The sequence below is a fragment of the Petaurus breviceps genome, unplaced genomic scaffold (genome assembly GCF_028583685.1).
Source record: "Petaurus breviceps papuanus isolate PSGF00001 unplaced genomic scaffold, PetGlider_PUasm1.0 126, whole genome shotgun sequence".
NCBI classification, from domain to species: domain Eukaryota; kingdom Metazoa; phylum Chordata; class Mammalia; order Diprotodontia; family Petauridae; genus Petaurus; species Petaurus breviceps.
The window spans coordinates 16,687,174-16,711,143 of record NW_027185655.1 but is presented as its reverse complement, the minus strand read 5'-3'; the positions used below and the strand labels follow the sequence as shown (position 1 = coordinate 16,711,143).

Below are 23,970 nucleotides of genomic sequence, written 5' to 3'. Positions count from 1 at the left end.
GTTTAGGAATGAATTAAATTCTGTGGAAGAGATAAAGCAGGGTTTTTTTTTTAAGAGCTTGAAGTGTTTGAAAGCACTTGAGGAAAAAATAGAAAAGAAATGAGAATTATAGAAGAAAAAATTGGAAAGTGAATTAATAGTCTGGCACAAGAGATACAAAATATTGCCCAAACAACAAATTCCCTGAAAATTAGTTTAGAACAAACAGAAGCCAATAACTATTTAAATATTTTAAAAGTGTCAAAAGATTGAAAAAATAGAAGAAAATATATGGTATATCAGAACAAAAACAACCAACCTGTTCAACTGATTGATGAGAAAATTTTAAGATTCACTGGAATACCCAAGTGCCATAATTTTAAAAGAACCTAGCCATCCTATTTTGAGAAATCTTAAAAGAAAACTGCCAAGATCTCTTAGAGAGAGAAGGCAAAAGAATACATTCGTCATCTCCTGAAAGAAATCCCAAAATGGTAACTCCTATAAATATTATAGCTAAAATCTAGAGCTTATAGATCAAAACAAAAGAATTCAAGAACCAAGGAGGCAGTCAATATTATACAAGATTAAGCAGCTACCAGTATCATGGAGAGGAGAACTTGGAATATGATATTCCAGAAGGCAAAAGATCAAAGCTTGCAGGCAAAAATAACTTACCCAGTAAAACTGAATGTAATTCTATTGGGAAAAATGGATTTTTTAAGAGATAAAGGATTTCCAAGCCCCCCTAATAAAAAGACCACAGCTGCATAGAAACTTTAAAGTTCAACCACAAGAATTGAGAGAAACATAAAGAAGTTAAACCAATAAATAGTCATAAGGGATTAAACAAGGATAACTTACTTACATTTTAATAGGGTATCTACTGAACTCTATCATCATCAGGAATTCAATTAGATAAGGCCTGGGAGTAGTTCTGTTATATTTTGATGATCTTATGAAAAGAATGGAAAGGGAAAGAATAATACACTGGGGGAAGGTGGGAACAGAAGAGAAAGAAAAATTAGACATAATTATTTTACTTGCTTCCAGAAAGACTGAAGTAGAAATAGGAAATGTTTAACAAAACAAAAATACAACATAAACAATGTTAATTTGTGTTCTTCTAAGTCAATATATGACCCTCGGGAATTTATTTCTTTTTGAGTTTGACAATGTCCTATAGGAAACCTTCCCAAATCCTCCTAATTCTAGTGCCTTCCCTATTAATTATTTCCTATTTATCCTGTCTATAGTTTGCTTGTACATAATTTGTATGTATAGAAATGGGAGATGTGCAAATTTAGAGACATCTCCTCTCCAAATGTTCATATAGACTGTTTGTGCCCGACCTTGGTAGAGCCTTCCAAGCTCATATTGGTCCTGATCAGCCATAGTTAGACACACTGTACTTTACCCCAACATAATAAAGTTATTTTGGCCCTGTTCAAGAACAAAGGACAACTGCCAACCAATCAACATATCAGTTTGCTTCTTGTCTCCCAAAATGGGTTTCAGGCTCCTTGAGGGCAAGGACTGTTTTTTCCTCTTCTTGTACTCCTTGCACTTAGCCTAGTGCCTGGCATATAGTGAGCACTTAATAAATGCTTATTGACTTATCATATATTTTCATCTGGGTACTCAACATCTCACCTCTTTAGCCAAAAAATGACTTTAACCACTGGGATGTTGCTTGTATCCCCATTACTTAGAACAGTACTTTGTATATAATAAACTCTTAATTAATGTGTCTTCTTTCATTCATTCATCTGTTTCTGAAAGGTCCAGTATTACCCTGGCTAGGGAACCCTGTACCTCCCCCATAAACATGGGGTGTTCTTGATACCAAAGACAAGAGAAGGAGCTTCAGATTGATTGTAGGTAGTATTTAATCAATTTGGATTGCTTACATTTGCATCAGTATGATAGATTCCTGCCAAGATATTAATTATTCCCAGTCTGCAGTGGCAGCCAGACCAATAAATGAATCTCTGGGGGAAAAAATCCCCATGGTAATTATAAAAAACAGACAAAGGGAGGAGGAGCTAGAGAATGCATTACTACTGATTGGTGGATATTTTGGTTTTCTGTTTAGTAATGATCTTGGGCATTAAGCCAATGTTATGCCCAAACAAAAGTTTGTGTATTGATCATGTACTGGTCACCTATGGGTCACAATATTATTATGACTTTCATAGGTCATAGTATTTAAGTTATGACTCAGACTCTAAATTATAATTCAGTATCTAAGTTATGATTTTTAACAGTTCACCATGTCTAAGCTTCCACCTTTCACAGAGTTTTAAGTTTTATGACTTTTCACTTATGACTGTATTTTATGCCTTTTCCCCCAGTCAGGACCCCACATTTTCTGAGACTACAATTATTACTAAAGCTCTAAGAGCCAAATTGCAGATTAAAAGGGGGAGAAAATGTACTAGCAGTTTGGAGTTCAGTTAAGAAATGACTATATTCTTATGGAATCAGGGAAATGTATATTTTTATCTGTGATCCAGGGGGATCTGCTTTAAAGTCAGTTGAAAAAATGGCTTAATGTGAATGAGTATTCCCTATAGAGTCAGAGAAAGTGTGTGTGTGTGTGTGTGTGTGTGTGTGTGTGTGTGTGATCTATGAGGATATGGAATGGATCTATGCAAGCTCTTCTATACACTGACTCATTTTATGCAATTATTTTTTTCCTAGCCAGGTCCTACAGCCAGACAGAAAACTGAAACTTCTGTTGCTTCTTTTACCCTAGGACAGAAGAGGCTTGACCATTTCTAGTTATTTGCACTCATTCTAGATGGGAGAAGGCAATTAAAAAAACAATAGAGATGAGCAACTTTTTTTTTTCATCCCCTCATTCTTGGTCCTGTCCCTACTTGCACTTTCCCCCAAGAAGTGAAAAGAACATGGAGAGATAGATCCCCAGTCAGAATGGCCCACACCAGTTCCTATGGACCATGTGAGGACACATCTGACATGCAGAGGCTAAAACTAGTGATCCATACTGCGTACAAAAGCATATAGACCAAGAATCCCAGATGAGGTCAGAAATGCCAACCATGAAACATGACCCCTCACTTATTACCACGATAGATGAGTTAGCCAGATACATGAGATGAGAATGAAAGATTAATAAAGGGAGCTTAAAAATAAACTTAAAACTCATGTGAAAGCAGGAAGAACTCAATTAGCCAAAATTAAATTGAGTCTTAAACATTCTTTTTTGCATATTGCAAAATTTTCTTTCTAGGTTATATTTATGATCTCACTTATTTGGAAGTATTATTCTGACCCTGTGACTGTGCTACCAAGTAAATGGATAGTTCCATTAGAAAAGTAGTGTATCTTTTACTGGAGTAGTAGGTGTTATTGGAATGACTTGTTGTCTGCCAAAATCTGTGGATATTATGCTGCATCATTTTAGCTGTAAAGGAAAATGAATAAGTTTGAGAACTTTACATTACCATCAAGATTAAAAATCAGATTTAAACTTTTTCTTTTAAAATATACTTGTGTCTGAAATTCAGGTGTACCACAGTTAAGAAGATATTATTTGTGTATATAAATGAACCACAAAAAAAAAAATACACACCAGTCAGTCTGATGCTAATTTATTTTGTTTAGTAAGAAACAAACAAAATTCTGGTAGCATTTACATAGATTAAATGTAAGTTAGAAGTCAATTTTTTTGTCTACTTTAGAAGAGTAGTTGTTCTCAAAGTGTCATAAAAGCATTCTAAAATAACATTTTAAAATCTAATTTACTAAGGTAATATTAATAATAATAAATTACAATTCATTATATTTTGTTATAAATTATGTGAATATATTTATGTTTATTATATTTTATATTATATTCATAATAAATTATAATTTATATATTTAATTTATCATATTTTATTATCTTTATTTCAACAACTCATATTTCATATACTTTATAATAATGATAATGCATTATATTTTATATACTTTGTTATATTTATTATACTGTAAATAATTTGTTATATTTATTATAATAACAAATCTGACTAATATCAGTACTGAATAAAAGAATCCATGGAGAAAAGAGGAAGTAAGGAAAGACATTTTGCTTGTGAAAACTATCTTAAGTGTAATTTTATAAAAATCTGATAGAGAGAAGTCTATAAAGACATTCTATGAAGAGTATGTGAGGAATTTATAAGTACAATGTGTTTTGGAAAGACTTTTCTATGATTACGGAAGAGAAGGAAAAAAATGGACAAGAACTAATCTTGAGAAGTAGTAAACAGTCTTACAAGTTTTTAATCAGTATCCATAGCAAGCTGAATGGAACATCTCAACTTCCAGACAAGTCAAGTCAACAAGTGTTTATTATATACTACTATGTGCCAAGCGATGTCCTAGGCACTGAGGGTGAAAAGACAGTCTTGGCTCTCAAGTAGTTCAGTCTAATTGGGGAGATCGCATGCAAACAAGTATGTACAAAAACCATACATACAGGCTAAATTAGAGACAACTTCCAGAGGAAAATACTAGCATTAGGGGGAGTGGAAAAATCTTACAGAAGGAAGGACTTTTGTTGAGACTTGAAGCAAGTCAGAGGGAGCCAGAAGGTAGAAGAGAAAAAGAGAATTCCAAGTATCTGGTAGATCAAGTGAAAATGCTTAGGGCAGCTTCTTTCAGCACCCACTGAGCATGGAACTTGCTCCCTGTCCCACAGAGAGGACTCCTCAAACAACACCAGGAAGGTTTTGGCAGCAAGGAGGCCTGCATTGCCCTACCATCCATCACCTCACTCTCTTCTGTATTTATAGGGTTATTCCCCCAATTCAACCAAGAGGCCATCATCTCATTTTGTCCCATCCTGCAACTATATCCAATATCAGAGACATGGTCATACCACCAGCACTTTCTTAGATCAGATTTGGTTGGGAAAAAGTGAGAAAATTGTAAGTTTATGGCACAATTTAATAAAGGGGGGTTACTTTGTCCAAAGACAGGAAGGACATACAAAGATATGTTGACACTTAGCTTCTCTTAACTTGACTCTTTCATCTGTATCTGAAAAACCCATGGCTACTTGCATGGTCTGAGCCTCTGACTTTTTATGCCTCTAGGAAGCTGCATCAAGGAAGCTCAGACTGGGGGTCTCAGGGATAGCTTTGTACTATCACATAAAGAAAATAATATTTTTTTTTACAAGTTGGAAGGGAAGAGGTTTAGGAGTACCAGATCTCAAACAATGTTATAAAGAAATTCTAATCAAATCTGTTTGGTACTGACTTTTTAAAAATAGAAACTTGTGTGATATTTTAAAAAGCTCTGAGATACAGAGTTTGTGGGTAATTTAATGAGTTTATTAATAAAAGGATGGTCATTTGGCTGTCTCTCTTAAACCAAAAACTCCTCATGACAATTTATACTCCTGAGGGTGCTGATCAACTCTGACTGGTTAACAATTAATAAGAAAATGAATATTACAGTGATAGGATGGGCTATATTACTAGGAGGGTCTTGGGGTACGATCACCAAATCTTGGTCAAAGAGACTTATCAACTTCCATATCACTTGTCTGACAAAAGGGAGAATCCACATTTTCCCAGACTTGTCTGAGCAAACAAAATGAACAGGAATGCACCCATTAGCCCAAACTTAGAATTTCTTTGATGCATGTCTTTAGAATGTCTTTGATTAGATCTTGGCCTGCGTACATCTTTGAGAGAGATGTCCCACACTGGTGGATATCTGGGTGAGGAAGAAAAGAGAAAAATACCTTGGTCCTAATACAATAATTAGTTATTAATACAAGAGAGAAAGCATCACTTCTCACATTTGATCTACAGAAGAGATTAGATACAATCCAGAAGGAAATTAAGATAGCAGCATAGTGTTTGATAAAACCAAAGGTTTCAGCTATTTGGGGAAGGACTACTTATTAAATAACAACCTCTAGGAAAACTGGAAAGCAGTCTGGCAGAAATCGGGTTTAGACCATCAACTCACATTACAATAAGTGCCAAATAGATACATGACCCAGATATCTCAAACTCAACACGTCTAAAACTGATATCATGTTTCTCCCAGAAGCTTCCCCTCTTCCAAGCTTCACTATGTTTGTGGAAGATATCACCAATCTTCCACATAATAAGAGTTAACGTTGATATGGTGCTTTAGGATTTGCAAAATACTTTACATTTGTTATCTCATGTTATTCCCATAAAAAACCTGGGAGTTAGGTATTATCTTTTACCCCCATTTTACAGATAAAGAAACCAAGGCTGAGAGATGGAAAGTGATGGAAAAGTCAGGGTACACAGCTAGTAAGTATTTGAGGTAAAATTCAAAATCAGGTCTTTCTTACTCGAAAATTCCAAGGAATAATGAAATATACATACTTGAAAAGATGGTTACTACAAAGCTTGTCAAGTTTGTCCTCATGTGGTCCAAAGGAGTTAGTATGAGCCAGGACAGCTGGCGATCTTTCTCTCCCGTGTTCCTTTTACATCTTGGAAAAAAGTGGAAGTAGGGAAAGGACCAAGATTAAAGGGGTAAAAAAAAGTTGTTCATCTCTGTTCCTTCTTTAATTGCCTTCTAGAACAAGTTCAAATAACTAGAATTGTTCAAGAGATTTAAATTTTTAAAAATTATTTATAGCATTTTGGAAACATAATGCTAAAGAGAGTGATGAATGGAATAGAGTTAATTTAGGAAGACTTCTTGGAAGAGGTGAGTGTATCTTAAAAGCTTGTGGATGAATATATTCAGTCTTTATCGGGTAACCAGATGAACTCCAGGGAAGAATAATTAGCATATTCATTCATTTTAGTCAAACTGGCTATTGGTGACTGTTATAAATGTTAATTTCATAAGTCTGTATAACTATCCTAATGCCAAATTATAAATGTGGGAAGATAGTTGTGCCTTTGACAGAAATGGGGAATTCTCAAAGAGAAGTGGATTTGGGAGGGAAGATAATAGACAATTTTGGACACTGTGAGTTTGAAATGTCTCCAGGACATCCAGCTTGAAATTTTCAGTAGGCGATTGGTGATGTGGGAGAAACTCTGGCGAGTGAAAATAAAATATGTGTTTCTGAGTCTTTTGCTCAGAGGTGATCATTAAATCAAAGGAGCTGATAAGAATGTTGAAAAAGGGTAAGTGGGCTTAGTCCTTAGGGAACCACAACAGGGTTGTGGCAGAGGGCATCTAATGGGTGAGAGAAAGGAGACAGGAAAGGAAGCGTTTGACAGATATGAGGAAGGTCAGGAAAGAGTTGTGTCACAAAAACCTAGAGAAGAGAGAATATCGAGGAAAAGAGGGTTATCAGCAGCATGAAGTAAAGAAGATAGGTGGGAAAACTAGAGGGGTGAGAATAGGAGACCACAAGCTGCAACTGGTCACAAAACTCCCCAGTGCTGAACCAGATCAAAATGTAATTAGGAAATAATTAACAAAATAAATAAAGACACAATGCAACATAATATTTATTTGTGTTTTTAAAAGTCAGTATGTTGTTCCCGGGACACTTTCAATTTGAGTTTGACATGTTTTAAATGATATTTAAATTTAATTTAACAATATTAAATATATTATAATTTTGTAATTACAATTATAAATTAATGTTATTAATAAATTACTATTGATAGAAAATAAATAATTAATTGATTTAAATTCACATAAATTTGAATGTTTTAAAATAATACAAATACATGAAGGACACAGTAAACTGATAAAAGTAAAAAGTTTGAAGATGTGGATGTAATTTCATGATCAGATTAATTAAGAGATCACTGATAACTTTGGAAAGAGCAATTTCAGTTGAGTGATGAGATTGGAAGCCACACTATGGAGTCATTAAGAGAAAAGGAAATGGAGGTAGTAAGTGTATACAGGTTCTTCAGTGAGGTTAAAGGTCTGGTCCAATCTTTTTTCTTTTTAGGATGAGATATTTGGCTATGCTTAAAGGCAATGAGAAAGGAATCAGTAGAGACTGAAGATTGAGAGAGGAGGATGGCTGGAGAAGTTGGGTAAGGCTGGGATCAAGAACAGGAGAGAGACTGGGGACATGAGAGAGCAGAGAAAGAGAAAGGGGGAAGAGGACACTGATATGGAATGGCTTCAGTAATCTCAGTAAACTAAGAGGCCAGGTCCTCAGCTGAAAGAAAGTGGGGGAAGAGGGAAGGAGAGAAGGTCAGGAGGGAAAATGAGATTTGGAGTCTCTTCTCTGGGGAATGAGATAGAGAATCAATTAGGGAAGAATAAAAGAAATGCCTTGTGTCAGTGAGGGCCCTATTGAAGTTGGAAAACGTGAATTTATAATGTACCCAGTGAGCACTGTTGGGAAACTTTCTCCAACTCCATTAAAGGAGACCGTTCATAGGAGCGAAGGAGGGCAATGGTGGGGACAATCCAGGCTATGTTTTCAAGTGTTTGAATGGGTTTTACGTGAGAAAGGGAATAGACTTGTTCTTGACAAAAGGAAGACCAAGGAGCAAGGGATGTAAGTTATGAATGTCAGGAGTCAATGAGGGTTATCCAAAAGTAGAATGGGCCAACTTCAGAGGTGATAAGTTTCCACTCTGTGGAGGTCACAGTCTCACAGAATCACGGATTTAGAAGGAAAGGGAGGCTAGAAGATATCTGGTCTAACTCCCTCATTTTACAGATGGGGAAACTGAGGCTGAAAACAGTTTGGTGACTTTCCCAAGGTCATACAGGTAGTGTCAGAGGCAAGATTTGAAACTAGGACCTCTGACTGCTGAGTCAAATTTTCAAGTGGAGGCCGAATGACTGTCTATTGGTAACGATATGAAGGGGATTCTTGGTCAGGTATGGGACTTGGACTTGGCCTCTGAGTCTCTAAGATTCTGTGATTTTCTTACCTTTTAGAAATCTAGTCCAGCTCCCTATTTTCCTTAGTAAAGGAAACAAGTACAGAGAAGTCAAACATATTGCTCAAGATCACAGAGCTAGCAGCTGAATGACAATAACCTGTATCCTGATTGACAGTGCTTTCCCCTTTGCATTATACTGGGTTGTTTTTTTTTTTTTAAGCAATTGGGGTTAAGTGATTTGCTTAGGGTCACCAAGCTAGTAAGTGTTTAAGGCTGGATTTGAATTCAGGTCCTCCTGACTCAAAGGCAGGGCTCTGTCCACTGTACCACCTAGTTGATCCATTATACTGATTTTAATGACTATAGAGCACTTATAACTCTTTGGAGTATGCTCATCAAATGTAGCCTGTCAGTGTGGTGCCAGTATGATAAGAGCAGCCAGTGTTCCTGGATGAGACCCTTCATTACCAAAAATATGAATAATAGCTATACATGGTCAGTTGTCTTTGCATTGTGAAGAGTAGACATAAGGACCACATGGGTTGGGAAAGAGAAACCTGAATTGCTAAAATGCTTAACACATGCATCTAAAGGATTCCAGCAAACGTAGTTCCACAAGAATTCTCGAAAAGGATATTAGGTTATAATAGTTTTCCCTCAAGTATGAAGTCAATTGATAATGTTGTTGTTGTAGTTCAGTTGTGACCAACTCTTTGTGTCCTCGTGGACCATAGCACACCAGGACTTCTGTCCTCCACTATCTCCCAAAGTCTGTTCAAGCTCATGTTGGTTGCTTTCATGACACCATCTATCCATCCCATCCTCTGCCATCCTCTTTTCCTTTTGCTTTCAATCTTTCCCAACATTAACATCTTTTCCAATGAGTCCTGTCTTTTCATTAAGTGGCCAGAATATTTAAGCTTCAGCTTTAGTATTTGACCTTCTAGTGAATATCTGGATTCATTTCTTTAAGAACTGACTGATTGGATCTCTTTGCTATCCAAGGGACTCTCAAAATTCTTCCCCTGGACCACAATTCCAAAGCACCAATTCTGTGGTTCTCAGCTTTCCTCATAGTCCAACTCTAACAACTATATGTTACCACTGGGGGAAAAAAAATAAACAAAACATAGCTTTGACTCCACAGACCTTTGCTGGCAAGGTGGTGTCTCTGCTTTCTAGTATTCTGTTCAGATTTGCCATAGCTTTCCTTCCAAGGAGGAAGCAGTTTGTAATTCCATGGCTACAGTCACCATCTGCAGTGATCTTTGAGTCAAAGAGATAGATAAAAAAAGACACAGATGGGCATTCAGAGAAAGAAAGAAAGAAAGAAAGAAAGAAAGAAAGAAAGAAAGAAAGAAAGAAAGAAAGAAAGAAAGAAAGAAAGAAAGAAAGAAAGCAAACATCTGAAAGCCAAGAAATGTTACAGAAAGAACCATATTTTGTCATATCTTGAAGATTCCAAAAACCAAATCTTTTGGTATTTTCAAATATAAACAGTTTTAAAATATAAACACTTTTAAATCTTGGCTCAGAAGAAAACCACATTCATGAGAAAAACCAAAAAGCATGCTAAGCAACAGAATGCTTTACAGGGGTGTCAAATTAGGAGACCATAAGCTGCAACTGGCCACAAAATGGCCAACAAAACTCTCTAGGGCTGAACCAATTTAAAATGTAATTGGAAAATACTTAAAATAAATAAAAATGCAAAGCAATATAATGTTGATGGGTGGTTTTTAAAGTCAGTATATGGCCCCCAAGGATCCTTTTCAATTTTAGTTTGACCCCACTACTTTAAAACACTATAAACTCATGGTCACGTGCATTGTTAAAGATAAAAAGTTTGAAGGATAAAAATCTGTTGATATAAGTTCATTACCATATTTGGGGTTTGAAGCATTTCCTGGATTATTCAAGCTCTTAGATGTAGAAATGAGAAAAATTTCAGAAAGGAATGTCAGTAAAATTAAAAGGATACAAAATAGATCTCATGAGGAAATTTAGAGTTCTTAAACCCACAGAAGAAATTAAAGGAGGACTCGATTTAATATAAAATCATTTTGGAAAAAAAAATACTGATCATATATCTTTCTCCTCTAGTACCTTAACAAAATGAAAAATTTACAGTTGCAACAAGAAAATATTCTATTAGATATAAAAAACATTGATCATAAGAGTAATTAAATATTGTAGTAAGCACCTTCTTCATCTTTGCTAGGAGCTAAATTAAAGCCACAGTAGTTTAAATATAGTTAAAGGATTTATGCTATGAATAATATCTAATATATACATATATACTATATATGTACGTATATGCATACATATTATAATAAGCATATATACATATATAATAAGCATTTTATATAGCCCTACTATGTGCCAGGCATTGTGCTGTGTTGTTTTTTTTTTAAGAAATATTATCTCGTATGATCTTCATATAACCCTTGAAGGCAAGTGCTAGTATTATTCCTATTTTACCATCTGGAGTGAGACAAACAGAGTTTAAGTGACTTACCAAGGATCACACAGTTAGTAAGAATCTGAGACCAGATTTGAACCCAAGTCTTCCTGACTACAGGCTCAGTGCACTATCCACAGTGCTACCAACCACTACCTCTATGAAAATGCATCCTGCCAATGAGGAATGTTAGTGACAGTATAAAGATATCTTTAAAAGTCAGAGAGATGATCTGTCTGTCCAGGATGAACCTGCCCTCAAAAGCCCTTATTTATAAATATATATTTGTGGATATAGATATAGGTATACACCCCTGATCTATCTGAGGATAATTTGAATAGAGATGATCTCTTGAGGTCCCTTTGATTCTTATTCAGATATTTCACCACCAATCTTTACTTTTGTTTTTGTTCTGTTTTTTTCTACAGCGCTCCTGTGTCCCAAGTCAAGAATGTTCCAACAACTGGAGAGTAAGTAATAAATATCTATTTATTCTCATTCTCTCACTGTGAAAAACAAACGAAAAGCAACTTTATTGAAAGATAAAAGATATTGAATTTGTGGATAGGGACTGGAGCCATAATTTAATAGCTGTAGTGAAGTCTCTTGATATGAAACTTTCTCTTCCAGTGTTGGTCAACATCTTGTCTGGTTTATTCTTACAGAGTTGGTCACCCAGAGCATTAGGTTAATGGCTTGCCTAGGGTCAAATGGCCAAAGTACGTAAATGTGTGATTGATATAATACAGAAATACACACAAAAAACTTGAAATAATGGCAACAATTTACATTTATATACTACTTCAGGATTTACGAAGCATTTTCCTTCTAAAACATTGTGAATTAAATGTAAATATTATTGATCACATTTTTATAGATGCAGAAAGTGAAGCTCTGAAAGGTAGAGAAACTTGGCCCATAGCCAGTAAGGGGATAAAACTTGAATTGAGGTCTTCTGAATCTAAGATGAATATCCTTTAACTTACTATATTGGTTTTTATTTTACTGCTTAGATACAGCAGATAATAAGTCCATTTGTGCATTTGTGATATTTTTACCAGGTGGCATGGGACAATAGATAGAAAGCTCATCTTAATCCAGGAAGACCATGGTTCAAGTCTCCCCCTCTGACACACTGGGCAAATGATTCAGCCTTTCTTTGCCCCCAGACAAGTCTCTAACATTGTAAAATACACAAGAAGCTCTGCTTATCTTCTTTGGTAGAGAAAATTTCCCCATCAGGAGTTCCCTAGCGCAATAAAATGACAGTTCCAGCCAAAATAAGAATACATGATATATATATATATATATTTATATATATATATATATATGTATACATAGTGCAATATATGTATCTAGTTATATATATAATATCATAAATACCTATGATGATAAAATTCAGAAGCATGTCTATAAACATGTTTATACACACATGCATATGTGTGTATATATTTATGTTTGCATATTGTATATATATATGCACAAACATACATATATGTTTATAGACATAGTATCCTCACCATCAATATTTCCTCCCAAGATGTACACCAAGCCCCCTCTAGAGGGCCTAATACACAATTTTTTGTCTTTTTCTTCTGCTCATCTTATCCATTTTAACCAAAGTAAATCAAATATTTTAGCTGATATATTGTGAGTATTTAAAGGAAATCAATGATATACATCATGTCTAAATTGAGCAGAACTCAAGAAAGGATTATGTTGATTTGCAGTAATGAGTGGTAATTGCACCTTTGGGAAGAGAGGTCAAGGAAAGGAATTACAGTTACCCATCTATTTCCTTTTTTATTTTTTCTTAAAGAGACATTGCCAAATTTAATCGGCAACATAAGATTGGATCTGATGTTTTTGGTTGGCTTCTTAGAAAAGCTGTGCTATCTCTTTCTGTTAACCTCCTCTATGAGCAAGCTGTTTACCAAAACCTCAAGGAAACCTGCTTTCTTAAGACTAGATCTATTCATTGTTCTTTAAAGAAAAATTTTCTTCCCTTATCCTACTTTATTTTAAATGACACTCGCTTCCTGAATACTTCCTATCATCCTTCATTTGCTCACTATACACATTTTTGTGACTTAGATACCATACAGAGACTCAGAACACATGCAAAGAACTAACTAAATGCTTTGTTTAAAAGATAATGTGTTGTATAAGCACATGGAGGCTAAAGTCACATGCTTTGCCTGGTATGAGACAGACATACCAAAGCCACATGGTGAAAAAAAAAAATGAGATTATGGAGAGATGTTTAATGGCAATCACTCTGTAGATGCTAGAATTTGTAGTTGACCAAATGTGTTCTTTATTTACTAGGTTCTTAGAAAGAACAATTCGGACAACAGTGGAACAGCATCTTTTTGATGTTCAGGACTCTGGGGGTCAAAGTTCAGAAGATTCAGAATGTGGAGGACCATCAGCTTCTTCCACAGCAGCTGGCAGGCAGAAACGGTGGCATAACAAGGGTCAGAATGAAATCAGACATAACAGAGAAAGGTAAGATGGGAAATGGCCCTTGTGTGTTCATGCATATATAAAGATGGAAATTGCATATATAAGTCTATAACTACATATGCATTCCTAAAAAATCACTAGGAGGAAGCTATGATTACTGGTTATATCTTTGTAGCCACAATAAAAATAAATTTCAGGTACTTTTTGATTGATAAAAAATGTTCACTTTTCATGGTAGAAATCTGTTCAGACTTTAGTTAGAAGTCATGTTTTCTCCACTAACAACTTATTTTTGAATAATGGTAAACCATTTGGAAGGAAAGCAGACGGTATTTATAAAATATCTGGCAGCAGCGTTGTTTTTGGTGTTGATGCCTAATCCCTTTGACTCTTAGACTAGCTCATGAATGAGGTGTTGCTTATCCTTTGTTCTTGAAGAGGACCATGACATCTGGGAAGCAATGCCATGACATGCAAGTGAATCGGATTTAAGTGAGGGAGGGCTGAATAGGTTTCTACAAAGTATTAGCCAGAGGAAATGTGGAAAAGTAGTGTTGAAGTAGTAGAAAGAATGCTGATCTTAAGAGTTAGGGGACCTGAGTTCAAATCCTTATTCTTACACATCCTAGCTGTGTGCTTTAAGTACTTTGCCAATTTTACAGCACTGTAGAAATGTCATTTATTATTATTATTAAATGTCACTATAAGATTATGACTATGGCGAAGAATTTAGCACATGGCAGATCCAATTTAGATACCATTAATAATTAATATACAAGAAATTTCATTTTCATTAAGGTCTCAGTCACAAGGCATTCATGCATACAACCTAAAGGTGAGTGTTGGTGAATAGGGCTTACATTGTAGGTGTAGTATTATATTTATACTGAAGATTAATATTATCTCTCAGAAGTATGAAGAAAATACAGATAGAGGGATGTCTTACTATTAAAAAGAAAACATCGGAGTAAAAGAAAAGAGTATCTTGCTATTATAATGGTTATTTTACTCTAACTTTTCTAAGAAAATTTTTTTTTATTATTTCTGATGATTAGTATTTTACTTTTTTTCTAATACTGTTACCCCCAGTAGCTGAAAATATATGGACTGGTTAGAGGCAAGCATGACTTTTTGAAAACCACAGGCCATCTTCCATGCCTGACATTCCCTCTCTGCTTACCTCTGTCCCATAGAATCCCAGGCTTCCTTTAAAGCTCAGATCAAAGGCTACCTCCTATAGGAAGCTTTTCCTCATATCTCAACTTCTACTGCTATTTCCTAGAATTACTTTGAATCTATTTTTTATACTAATTGTGTACATCTTGTTTCCCCAAGAGAATGTAAGTTCTGCTACTCCATTTTTGTCCTTTTATCCTTAAGACAATAAATAGCTAAATAAAAGCTTACTGATTGATTGAATGAAGTATATTTTAAATTTGTAGATTAAGATGGAACCATTTACTACTCTCCCTATAGGCTATACAGATATCCTTTCCACATCCCGGGGGTTAGGGATGCAAACACTCCCTCAATCTGGAAAACCCATGTAAAATTGTTGACCCTCCCTTCATAGTACGGAAGAAGTCTGAATTATTATGGTATCATATGATGCTGAATTATTATGGTATTATACAATACTATGATGTTATATAATACTGTATACATACTTTATGCATTTCTGAGTTTCTAGACTTTTTCTGTGTCATATGCTAGCTTGTATGTATCATCTGCAGCTCCCACAAAATTCCCAAAAAATTCTCTTTTAATTTCTTATGCTGACCCACAATATATCCAAATCATGATGGAAAAAATCACAATGTGGAAGGGACAACTGTACATTTAAAATGAAGAATAAAGTAAAAAAAAAGTAAAAATATTTAAAATGAAGAGTAAAGAGACAGGAAAAGTTCCATTAAGTCTGTCATAAAAACTAAAAGCTGTTTTCACAAGTATATCTAATCAACCAACTTTTGAGGTAGGAAGGTCAGAGGTTAGAAATAACAACACTCCATCGTTAGGAGGCAATTTATTTGTGAAAATTGATAAAGAAATGTAAGCAGGATTAGATTATTATTTATGAAAACAAAATACCTGGATATTCCAAGATTATTCCTATGAAGGTTATAATAACATAGTACACAATTGGGGGAAAAAAATGGGACATGGCAGAGCTTAAAGGAAGTGGAAAAAAAAAAAGAAACTGATGATATGACCTGTAGCCAAACCAAAGAGAGGAAAAAACCATATCAATGTTCTTCTATTCAACCACAACTCACACCGAATGCAAACATAGCACAGAATTTTGAGACAACAATTCACACAAGTCCTCATGCACTGAAGGCATCGTGACTGAGAAGTATTTGTTCACACTAGCAACTCTCCACAAGAACTATATTTTCTGCAGGAAAAAAAACAAAATTCTTGCTTAAACTAAGCATAATGGCGACATTTCATTTTGTTTATTTTAATAGGTTTTGTTCTATAAAATGCTAAAAAATCTTGAAGGAATTTTCTTCATTTTTTTTTTTTTTTTTTTTACAGTTTTTAACATTTAAACACAAAAATTGCAGGTTGGTATAGAGGAAAGAATACTGGTCTTGGGGTCAGAGAAGGTGGTAACACTTCATGACTCTGCCACTTGCAACCTGTGTGACTTGCCCATTGACCATCTTTAGGTCTGCATTTCTTCATCTGTTAAGTAAGGGGATGGCACTGAAATTAAAAATCTAGATGGTCTATAAGATTCTTTCCAGTAGCTAAGTAGTCCAAATATATTTCTGTTGTTGTTTGTCCCTCATTCTTGAAGAGGACCATGACATCAGGAAGATGATGCCATGACTTGCAAATGAGTTGGATTTAAGTGAGGGCAGGCTGTGCAAAGTTAGCAGCCTCACTTTCTCTTCCAGAGCTGTCTGGGTCCAGTGGCCAGATGTAGATCAGGATGACTGGAGATACCCCCCACCCCTGTCAAAAGATATGAGTAGTTTTCAAAAACAGAATTGCAAACTATCAGCAACTATATAAAAGATTGCTTTAAATCACTAATAATACAAAAAAAAATAAAGCAACACGAAGATTATACCTCAGAGCCAGAAGATCAACAAAGACTGACAATTCTATGTTAAAGGTTATACAGGGATCTAATAATAGTTAACATTAGCTTTTACTGCATTCCAGGTAAGCATTTTACATCTCATTTGTTCCTCACAAGAACCCTGGAAAGTAGGTGCTGTCATCAATCCCTGTTTTACAGATGAGGAAACTGAGGCAAACAGCAACTAAGAAATTTGTCCAGGGTTGCCCCGCTAGAAAGTGTCTCGAAGCTGCATTTGAACTCAGGGGTTTAAGACTCCAGATCTGTTGCACTAACCACTGTACCACCTAGAGGCTCCAGGTAGAAGTCACACTTTTGAATAAATACTGAAACGATTCAACTATTTTGGGAAATAATTTGAATCTACATGAGAAAAATCACTAACATATTCATAGCCTTTAACCAAGAGATGCCCCCCAAAATGGAAACAAAACGGATGCTTTGATGGGGGAATGAATGAACAAATGATGATACATGAATGTAATGAAATATTATTGTGTCATAAGATAAGAGAAATAGGAGACATGTATGAACTAATACAGAAGGGAATGAGAACGGTACCCATAATCACTGCAGTCACCATATTCTGAGTGACCATTTGGAAAACAGATGATGAAATGCTGGTAGACATGGGCAGAATGGGGCATGTGCTCTCAATCAACCTATCAGTCAATCAGTGGTCAGATGGTGTTGTTTAGTCATTATGCAGGCTTGTTCATCATCAAAGAAGTGGGATGGGAGCTGTGAATTTTTAAAAAAAAAAAAGTTCCAAGGGTGCAGCATATTTGAAGTTAATGGAGCTGAGTTGAAATTTTGTTTTTCCTACTTACTGACTAGGACATGGGAAAGCCTCTTAATGTCTTTGGATCTCAGTTTCTTCATTTCTCAATGAAAAAAAAATATTTGACTTTGAATAAATTCTAGAGGTTTGTGAGGAAAGCACTATGAAATTACTTCATATCACTTTTGATAATCTCCTCCTCTTTCCTCCTCCTTCTCCTCCTATTCTTCCTCCACCCTTCTCTTCCTCTCCCTCCTTCTCTTCCATCCCCTTCCTCCTCCTCTTCCTCCTCCTCTCCCTCCTTCTCTTCCTTCTCACCTTCCTCCTCTCCCTTCTCCTCTTCTTCCTCCTCCCCTTGTTCTTCTCCTTCTCCTCTTTCTTCTCATCTTCTTCCTCCTCTTCCTTCTCTCCCTCTTCCCCGTCCTGCTCCACCTCCTCCCCCTTCCCTTCCTTTTCCTCCTCCTCTCCTCCCTTCTCTTCTTCCTCCTGTCACTCATCTTCCTCATATTCTCCTCCCCTCCTCCTCTTCTTCTTCCTCCCTTCTCTTCCTTCCCTTCTTCCTCCTCCTTCTCACCTTCCTCCTCCCCTCCTCCTCTTTCTTTTTACCTTCTTCCCCTTCTCTTCTTCTCTCTCCTGCTCCACCTCCACCTCCTCCTTCTCTTCCTCCTCCTCTTCCCCTTCTTCCTCCCTCTTCTACTGATTCTTCTTCTGCAGCTGCCCACAGGGACCCAGCCCACTACTGATATGCTTAGGAGCTTTGATCAGCTCAGTTTCATTTCTTAGGCAGCTTGGGGCCTCTCTGTTCCTGTGAGCTCACTATTTGGTGACAGTGAGGCCACCCACTGAACTTTAGTCAATTGAAGCGCAATACTCCCTGAATTCAAGTGATTTACCAGTCTCAGCTTCCCAAGGAGCAGGATCTGCAGACAATAATAGTTTATCCAAGCTACTTCATTGCGTTCTTCCCTATTAGGTAATGTAATTTGGACCCGTGCTTACCTTTCCACTATTTATGGAAAGAAATTTACTAAGTAAATTTGTAGTTTAAATAAAATTTCATGAGAGTATATTTAAGCTGCTTAGACAGGTCTACTTTCAAGAAAGTTAAAAGTTTTGTTTGCCTGTAATACCTATGCTAATTTCAAAAAATGCTTATCTACTCATAAAATTAGGTTATTTTATCCTTTTATAAGACTAGTTCCTAATACTTCATGACCATAAAAGAAACCAAACTGCATTTTAAATTTTAAACTTTTATCTGTTGAAACTTTGTCCATTGATTAGCTTACTTTATTAAGGTTTCACTTTGTCTAATGCATTAGTTGTAGCACTAGGAAGTTTGGGGGATGCATTGGAGAAGAAAAAAGTATATTATTTTCTAGTTTTGTTTAATGTTTCCTATAGGACTGATAAATTTATCACATTTTTATAATACAACATTTAATTTCCTTTGCCAGGTTTCAGATTCTCTTTATAACCAAAAAAAAAAACAAAACCTCCAAACCTATATACCAGAAGCCTCTTTTGAATTTTTAATTCTTCTCCCTTAAAAAAAAAGACATAAATTATTTTGACTATAATTGAAAAAGTTGTGCGTTGTAGAATAGTAGCCCTTGCAAATCTGTGTCCAAGAATAGCTTGCCTTGCAAAATAAGTAACTTATTTAGCATACAGATTTGCACAGGCTGTTTTTCAGGAGTTGTGGTGCTTTTGCCTTTAATCTCAGGATGAGACCTGAGAATCCCTGATGCTCTCAGCGAGCTGTGATTACAATCATTGGTCTTTTCTCCTATCAGTAAAATTAGGCATAAAAAATTATGCTTGTTTTTTAAATTGAAGGGCACTTATCAACAAAGAAAATATTCCTTCTGAGTTCAGCAGCCTCGAGGATTGTATTTTGACTGCACAGGAAGCAGAAAAATACCAGGAAAACAATTGTGTATATATTGAGGAAAACAGCAAACCAAAACGGCAGAAATCCAGTATCAGACTTTCTGAGATTAATGACAACCAAGATAATCATGTGGTAAGTGAATCTTTCTTATAAAATATTGAAATGCAGCATGTTTAGGAAAATTGTTTCTTTCTACTCAACATTACAGAACATGAAAACTCATTTTGGACCTAATTCATAGAATTTCAGAGATGGAAGGAGCCATTGAAATCATGTAACCTAACACTTGTTTACTGATAGAGAACCAGAGATAAAGAAAGGTTAAATTTTTGCCAAGATAGCATTGGTATGAACTTTTGGAACCAAAATCAGCATTGGGTTTTGTAGCCTTTGGAATATTTTTGAAAGAGTTTAGATTTTAGTCAAGGAAATTTGATGTCTTTTCTCATCTCCATACCATCCTTTGAGTGCTAACTCACAGTTTACATTTTTTTAAAAATAAATGAAGACGAGGAAGTGGCCAGTACATGGGTCAATCTTGCTGCTGTCCAGTCTGACCATAAGCTCCAATGTCCTGGAAAGGAGAGGCCAGAGCACTCCCTGTACCCTGGCTTGGCTCTTCTCAAAGCCTCCTGCCTTCTTGCCCTCCAGGGTTCATCCCCCAGGCTTCTGTCCAAATTCCTCCTTTTTGGAGAGGCTTTTGGCAAACCATCACTTTAATATAATATAATTATTTTTAAAATAATTTTATTACCAACTTAATAACCATCTCCATGAAAACAAAACAGAATAAGATCATAATTGAAGCCATAAAATCAATTAATAAATGAATGAAGAAAGGTAGTATGGCATAATAAAGAAAAAACAGCTGGTCTTAGGATCAAGTCCCACCTATGATATATACTGATTGTGTGGCCCAGACCTAATGTCTCAATACATTCAGATAAGTAACTTTCAAAGACAGAAGATTTCAAAGCAGGTACTAACCTGCAATTGAAGATGGATTTTCCCTACCAAGACTTCCCAACACTAATGAAATCTCCGGTTTAGAACCCTCCCTAACTCTATTGTCCCATAGAACTTAAAAAAGAATAAAAAGGAGTGATGATGCTGAGGACCACCCTCCTTACCAAAATTACTTTGTATATATGTTGTGCATGCATGTAAACCAAATATATTTGTATATGTAAAAGTCTGTGTGTACTATATATGTATAAATAAACTATATACAAAGTATATGTATATATACATATGTAAAATACATACAAAGTGTGTGTATATATTATGTACTTGTGCATATATATGCAAAATAAATGTATATTCTCGATATACATGCATACACGCATATATATTATATGATGCGTACATATGTATTATATGTCATATTGTACATTATATGCATTGTGTATATGAGTGTGTATATATAAAATGTATTTTAGATATAAATAAAATATTTCAGAGAGAGAGAGAGAGAGAGAAAATTATCCCTGTACCTCCCAGTTAAAAGTAAACTCATAGAAGGCAGGAATCACTTTTGGTCTTTGTATCTTCAGTTTCTAGAATAGTGCCGAGTATATAGTATGTACTTTGCAAATGAATCATTTATCAAATTAATCAAGATCTTTGATTATAAATCATTGGTTTAAAATATGTATTCAAAAAACATTCAGCAGTTCAGACCTATGTATGCCACTGATAGGGTATTTGGATCATTGGGCAAATCGCTTTGAACAAAGAAATATTTACTTAAAGTTTACTGTACACCTAGTTTTCATTTATGTTCTTTAGTTTCTTCTCCTATAAGATATTTGCTTCCTAATTCATTCTTGTAAAAAAAATAATAAATTAGAAATGTAGAAGATAAATTATATCATTTTAGCGGGTGGGGCATTCAAATACAGACTTACGGTTTCTTTGAAAATTCTTTAAGCATTTGAGAAATTCAGAACAGCACCACATCTGCAACTTGTTTTCTTAGAAAGTTGCCTAGGGACGGTTGTTGTCCTTCATTCTTGAAGAAGACCAAAATGACATCACCATATTAGAGTCAAATTACAGTGCATCTGACTCTTTCTGATCAGACCACTACAAGTTCAGAATGTTCTACCACACGTTGGGCACAAATAGTCTGTTTGAACACTTATGGTGGATTCTCTAAATTTGTGCATCTTGCAGTTTTTAGTATTTTAACTACTTAAATTCTGCTTTGCTCATAGAGCACAGCACCTTGCCTGGGGACCTGAAAAGGTTGAGTGATTTCCCCATAGACGAGATACATCAGAGATGAACCTTGAACCAAGAACTTATGGATTCCATTATGAACTCTCTATTCATTATACCATGCTGACTTTCAAATTTTCTTGAGTCTTCTTGAACAAAATGACCAATATAGAAATGTTTTATGTGATCGCATATGTATAAATTATATTGGATTGCTTACTGTCTCAGGAAGAGGGGAGGGGAGGGAGGGATAGAATTTAGAACTCAAAGCTGTTTTGTTTTAACATGTAATTGGGGAAAATAAAATATTATATTAAAAAGGAAAAAATCATATATATATATATTGAGATCATCAAAGGACAGTTAATAATATTACCTCTCACAAAAAAAAAAAAAAGGATTTGGACTAGTGATGTCTAAAGTTTCTTTCAGATTTAAATTTGTGACTTTGACCTCTGATTAATATTTTATCCCAGTCTGTCTTTCCTGTGCCAATTAGCATGCTTCAGGACCATACCTACCAATGTTCATGGTCAAGGAATAACCCTAATTTTATTATTAGGCTGTTAACAGTTAAAAGGGGGTGGCTAGGTGGCACAGTGAATAGAGCACCAGCCCTGGAGTTAGGAGGACCTGAGTTAAAATCCAGCCTCAGACACTTAAAACAAATGAACAAAAAAACTAGCCGTGTGACCTTGGGCAAGTCACTTAACCCCAATTGCTCTGCCTTCCCCCCTCCAAAAAGCAAAAAAAAAAAAGTTTATTATAGTAGAAAGATAGCAAGGAAAATATTATTCTTCCCATTCGGCATGAAAAATAATTTTTAATTAATTTTATATTCATTTTAATCTAAGCATTGTTCTTCTTGGAGAGAGAAATGATAGAATCCCATCATGGTCTCACATATCTAACAGAAGTCATTTTGAGGTCCCATTTTAAATAAGGAAACTTTCATGATTGTATAAAATATAGTTATAGCTCAGGGTAAGGTAAAAATTCATATTTTGCTTTATTGAACAGGAAAAAAAAATGTTACTTGGACTTTAGGCATACTCATGGAGAATCATTTTCCTAAAATCCTCCAATCCTGTTTCACCATGTCCTTCATGAGCTCTCCTTTCTAGCTGGTCAAAGGAAAACTGACAGAGGCAGAAACTTCTTCCCTTTCCTCAATACCCAGTGCAGAACCTGTGGCCTCGAGGCCTCTGGTTCCCTAGCCCTGCAAACTTTCAGGGGATGGGGGAAAGTGATAACCTTAACTAAACAAAAGGTATTTTCCATACTAGATCTGGGTACCATCTTTCATCCACTTTCCTAAAATAAATGGATTCAGGTGGAAAGAGCTAGCTGAAAGAGCCTTGGGGGTTGGATGAGAACACCTGTGTTTAGATTCTGGTTTGGAGGCTAATTAAGCTGTGTGACCTTGGCAAGTCATTTCATTACTTGAGTTTCCTCATCCAGAAAATGAGGGCAATTATTTATTTACTTCTGCTCTCATTTTTATTAGCTCTATTTTCTTATGTTTTTTTTCAGAATTTCATCCCCATCCCCTTTTTCTAGCGTCTTTAGGTACAGATAATTTTTATCTAGTCTTATTTTCTCTCATTGATATAGGCACAGTTTTAATTTTTCTTCTAAGAACCATTTTGATAATGGTTGCTAATATCTTCTAATATCATTTTATTGTTTTTCAGTTTCATCCTTAATCCCATTGTTTTTAATAGATTTTTTGTTTCCATGTAGTCATACCTTTTACATTCATCACGACTATAGAAAATGTCATTACATGAATTATTTTATAACCCCATCCATTGCTATATTGTTCATTATTCGGAGAATAAAAACCAGTAGCTTTTAGAGAAGAACATAAACCCCAGAACTAAGTTGACAACAACATTCATATGGGCTTAAAGTTGTACCTTTAGTATATATCTTACATTTAACTTGACAATTAAATGTTTCTTTTAAGCTGTTTCAACACTAAGAAACCAGTCATTTAACAAAGTACCACTAAAAGCATTGGGTTCTTTTGAGCAAACACCTCTAATCTAAAAATAAAATCAAAGAAATGGAACATTTTTTTCCAATTTAAAAAATTCATCTTACTGTGCTTAATAGCACACCTACCATTTTTACATGTTCTGTGCAATTCTAGCAATCAATCATCAAAGTCTGTCCTGTGCCAGGCACCATTTTAGGCAGTAGGAGCCACAATGACAAAAGTCTCTGTCTTCCTGATGCTTATATTATATG

General features: G+C 35.3%; 1 protein-coding gene across 7 annotated transcripts in view; it reads left to right on the top strand.

Annotated features, from left to right (window-relative positions):
• FAM13A (family with sequence similarity 13 member A) overlaps window positions 1–23,970 on the top strand; it is a 146,712-nt gene that overhangs the window by 63,645 nt on the left and 59,097 nt on the right. For 6 of the 7 annotated variants that reach the window (XM_069093906.1, XM_069093924.1, XM_069093915.1 and 3 more), the window contains 3 exons: window positions 11,691–11,732; window positions 13,591–13,770; window positions 19,443–19,629. In XM_069093906.1, coding sequence (XP_068950007.1) covers window positions 11,691–11,732; window positions 13,591–13,770; window positions 19,443–19,629 — 409 coding nt within the window. The remainder of the gene's footprint in view (window positions 1–11,690; window positions 11,733–13,590; window positions 13,771–19,442; window positions 19,630–23,970) is intronic. The other variant, XM_069093920.1, reaches the window with a different exon arrangement.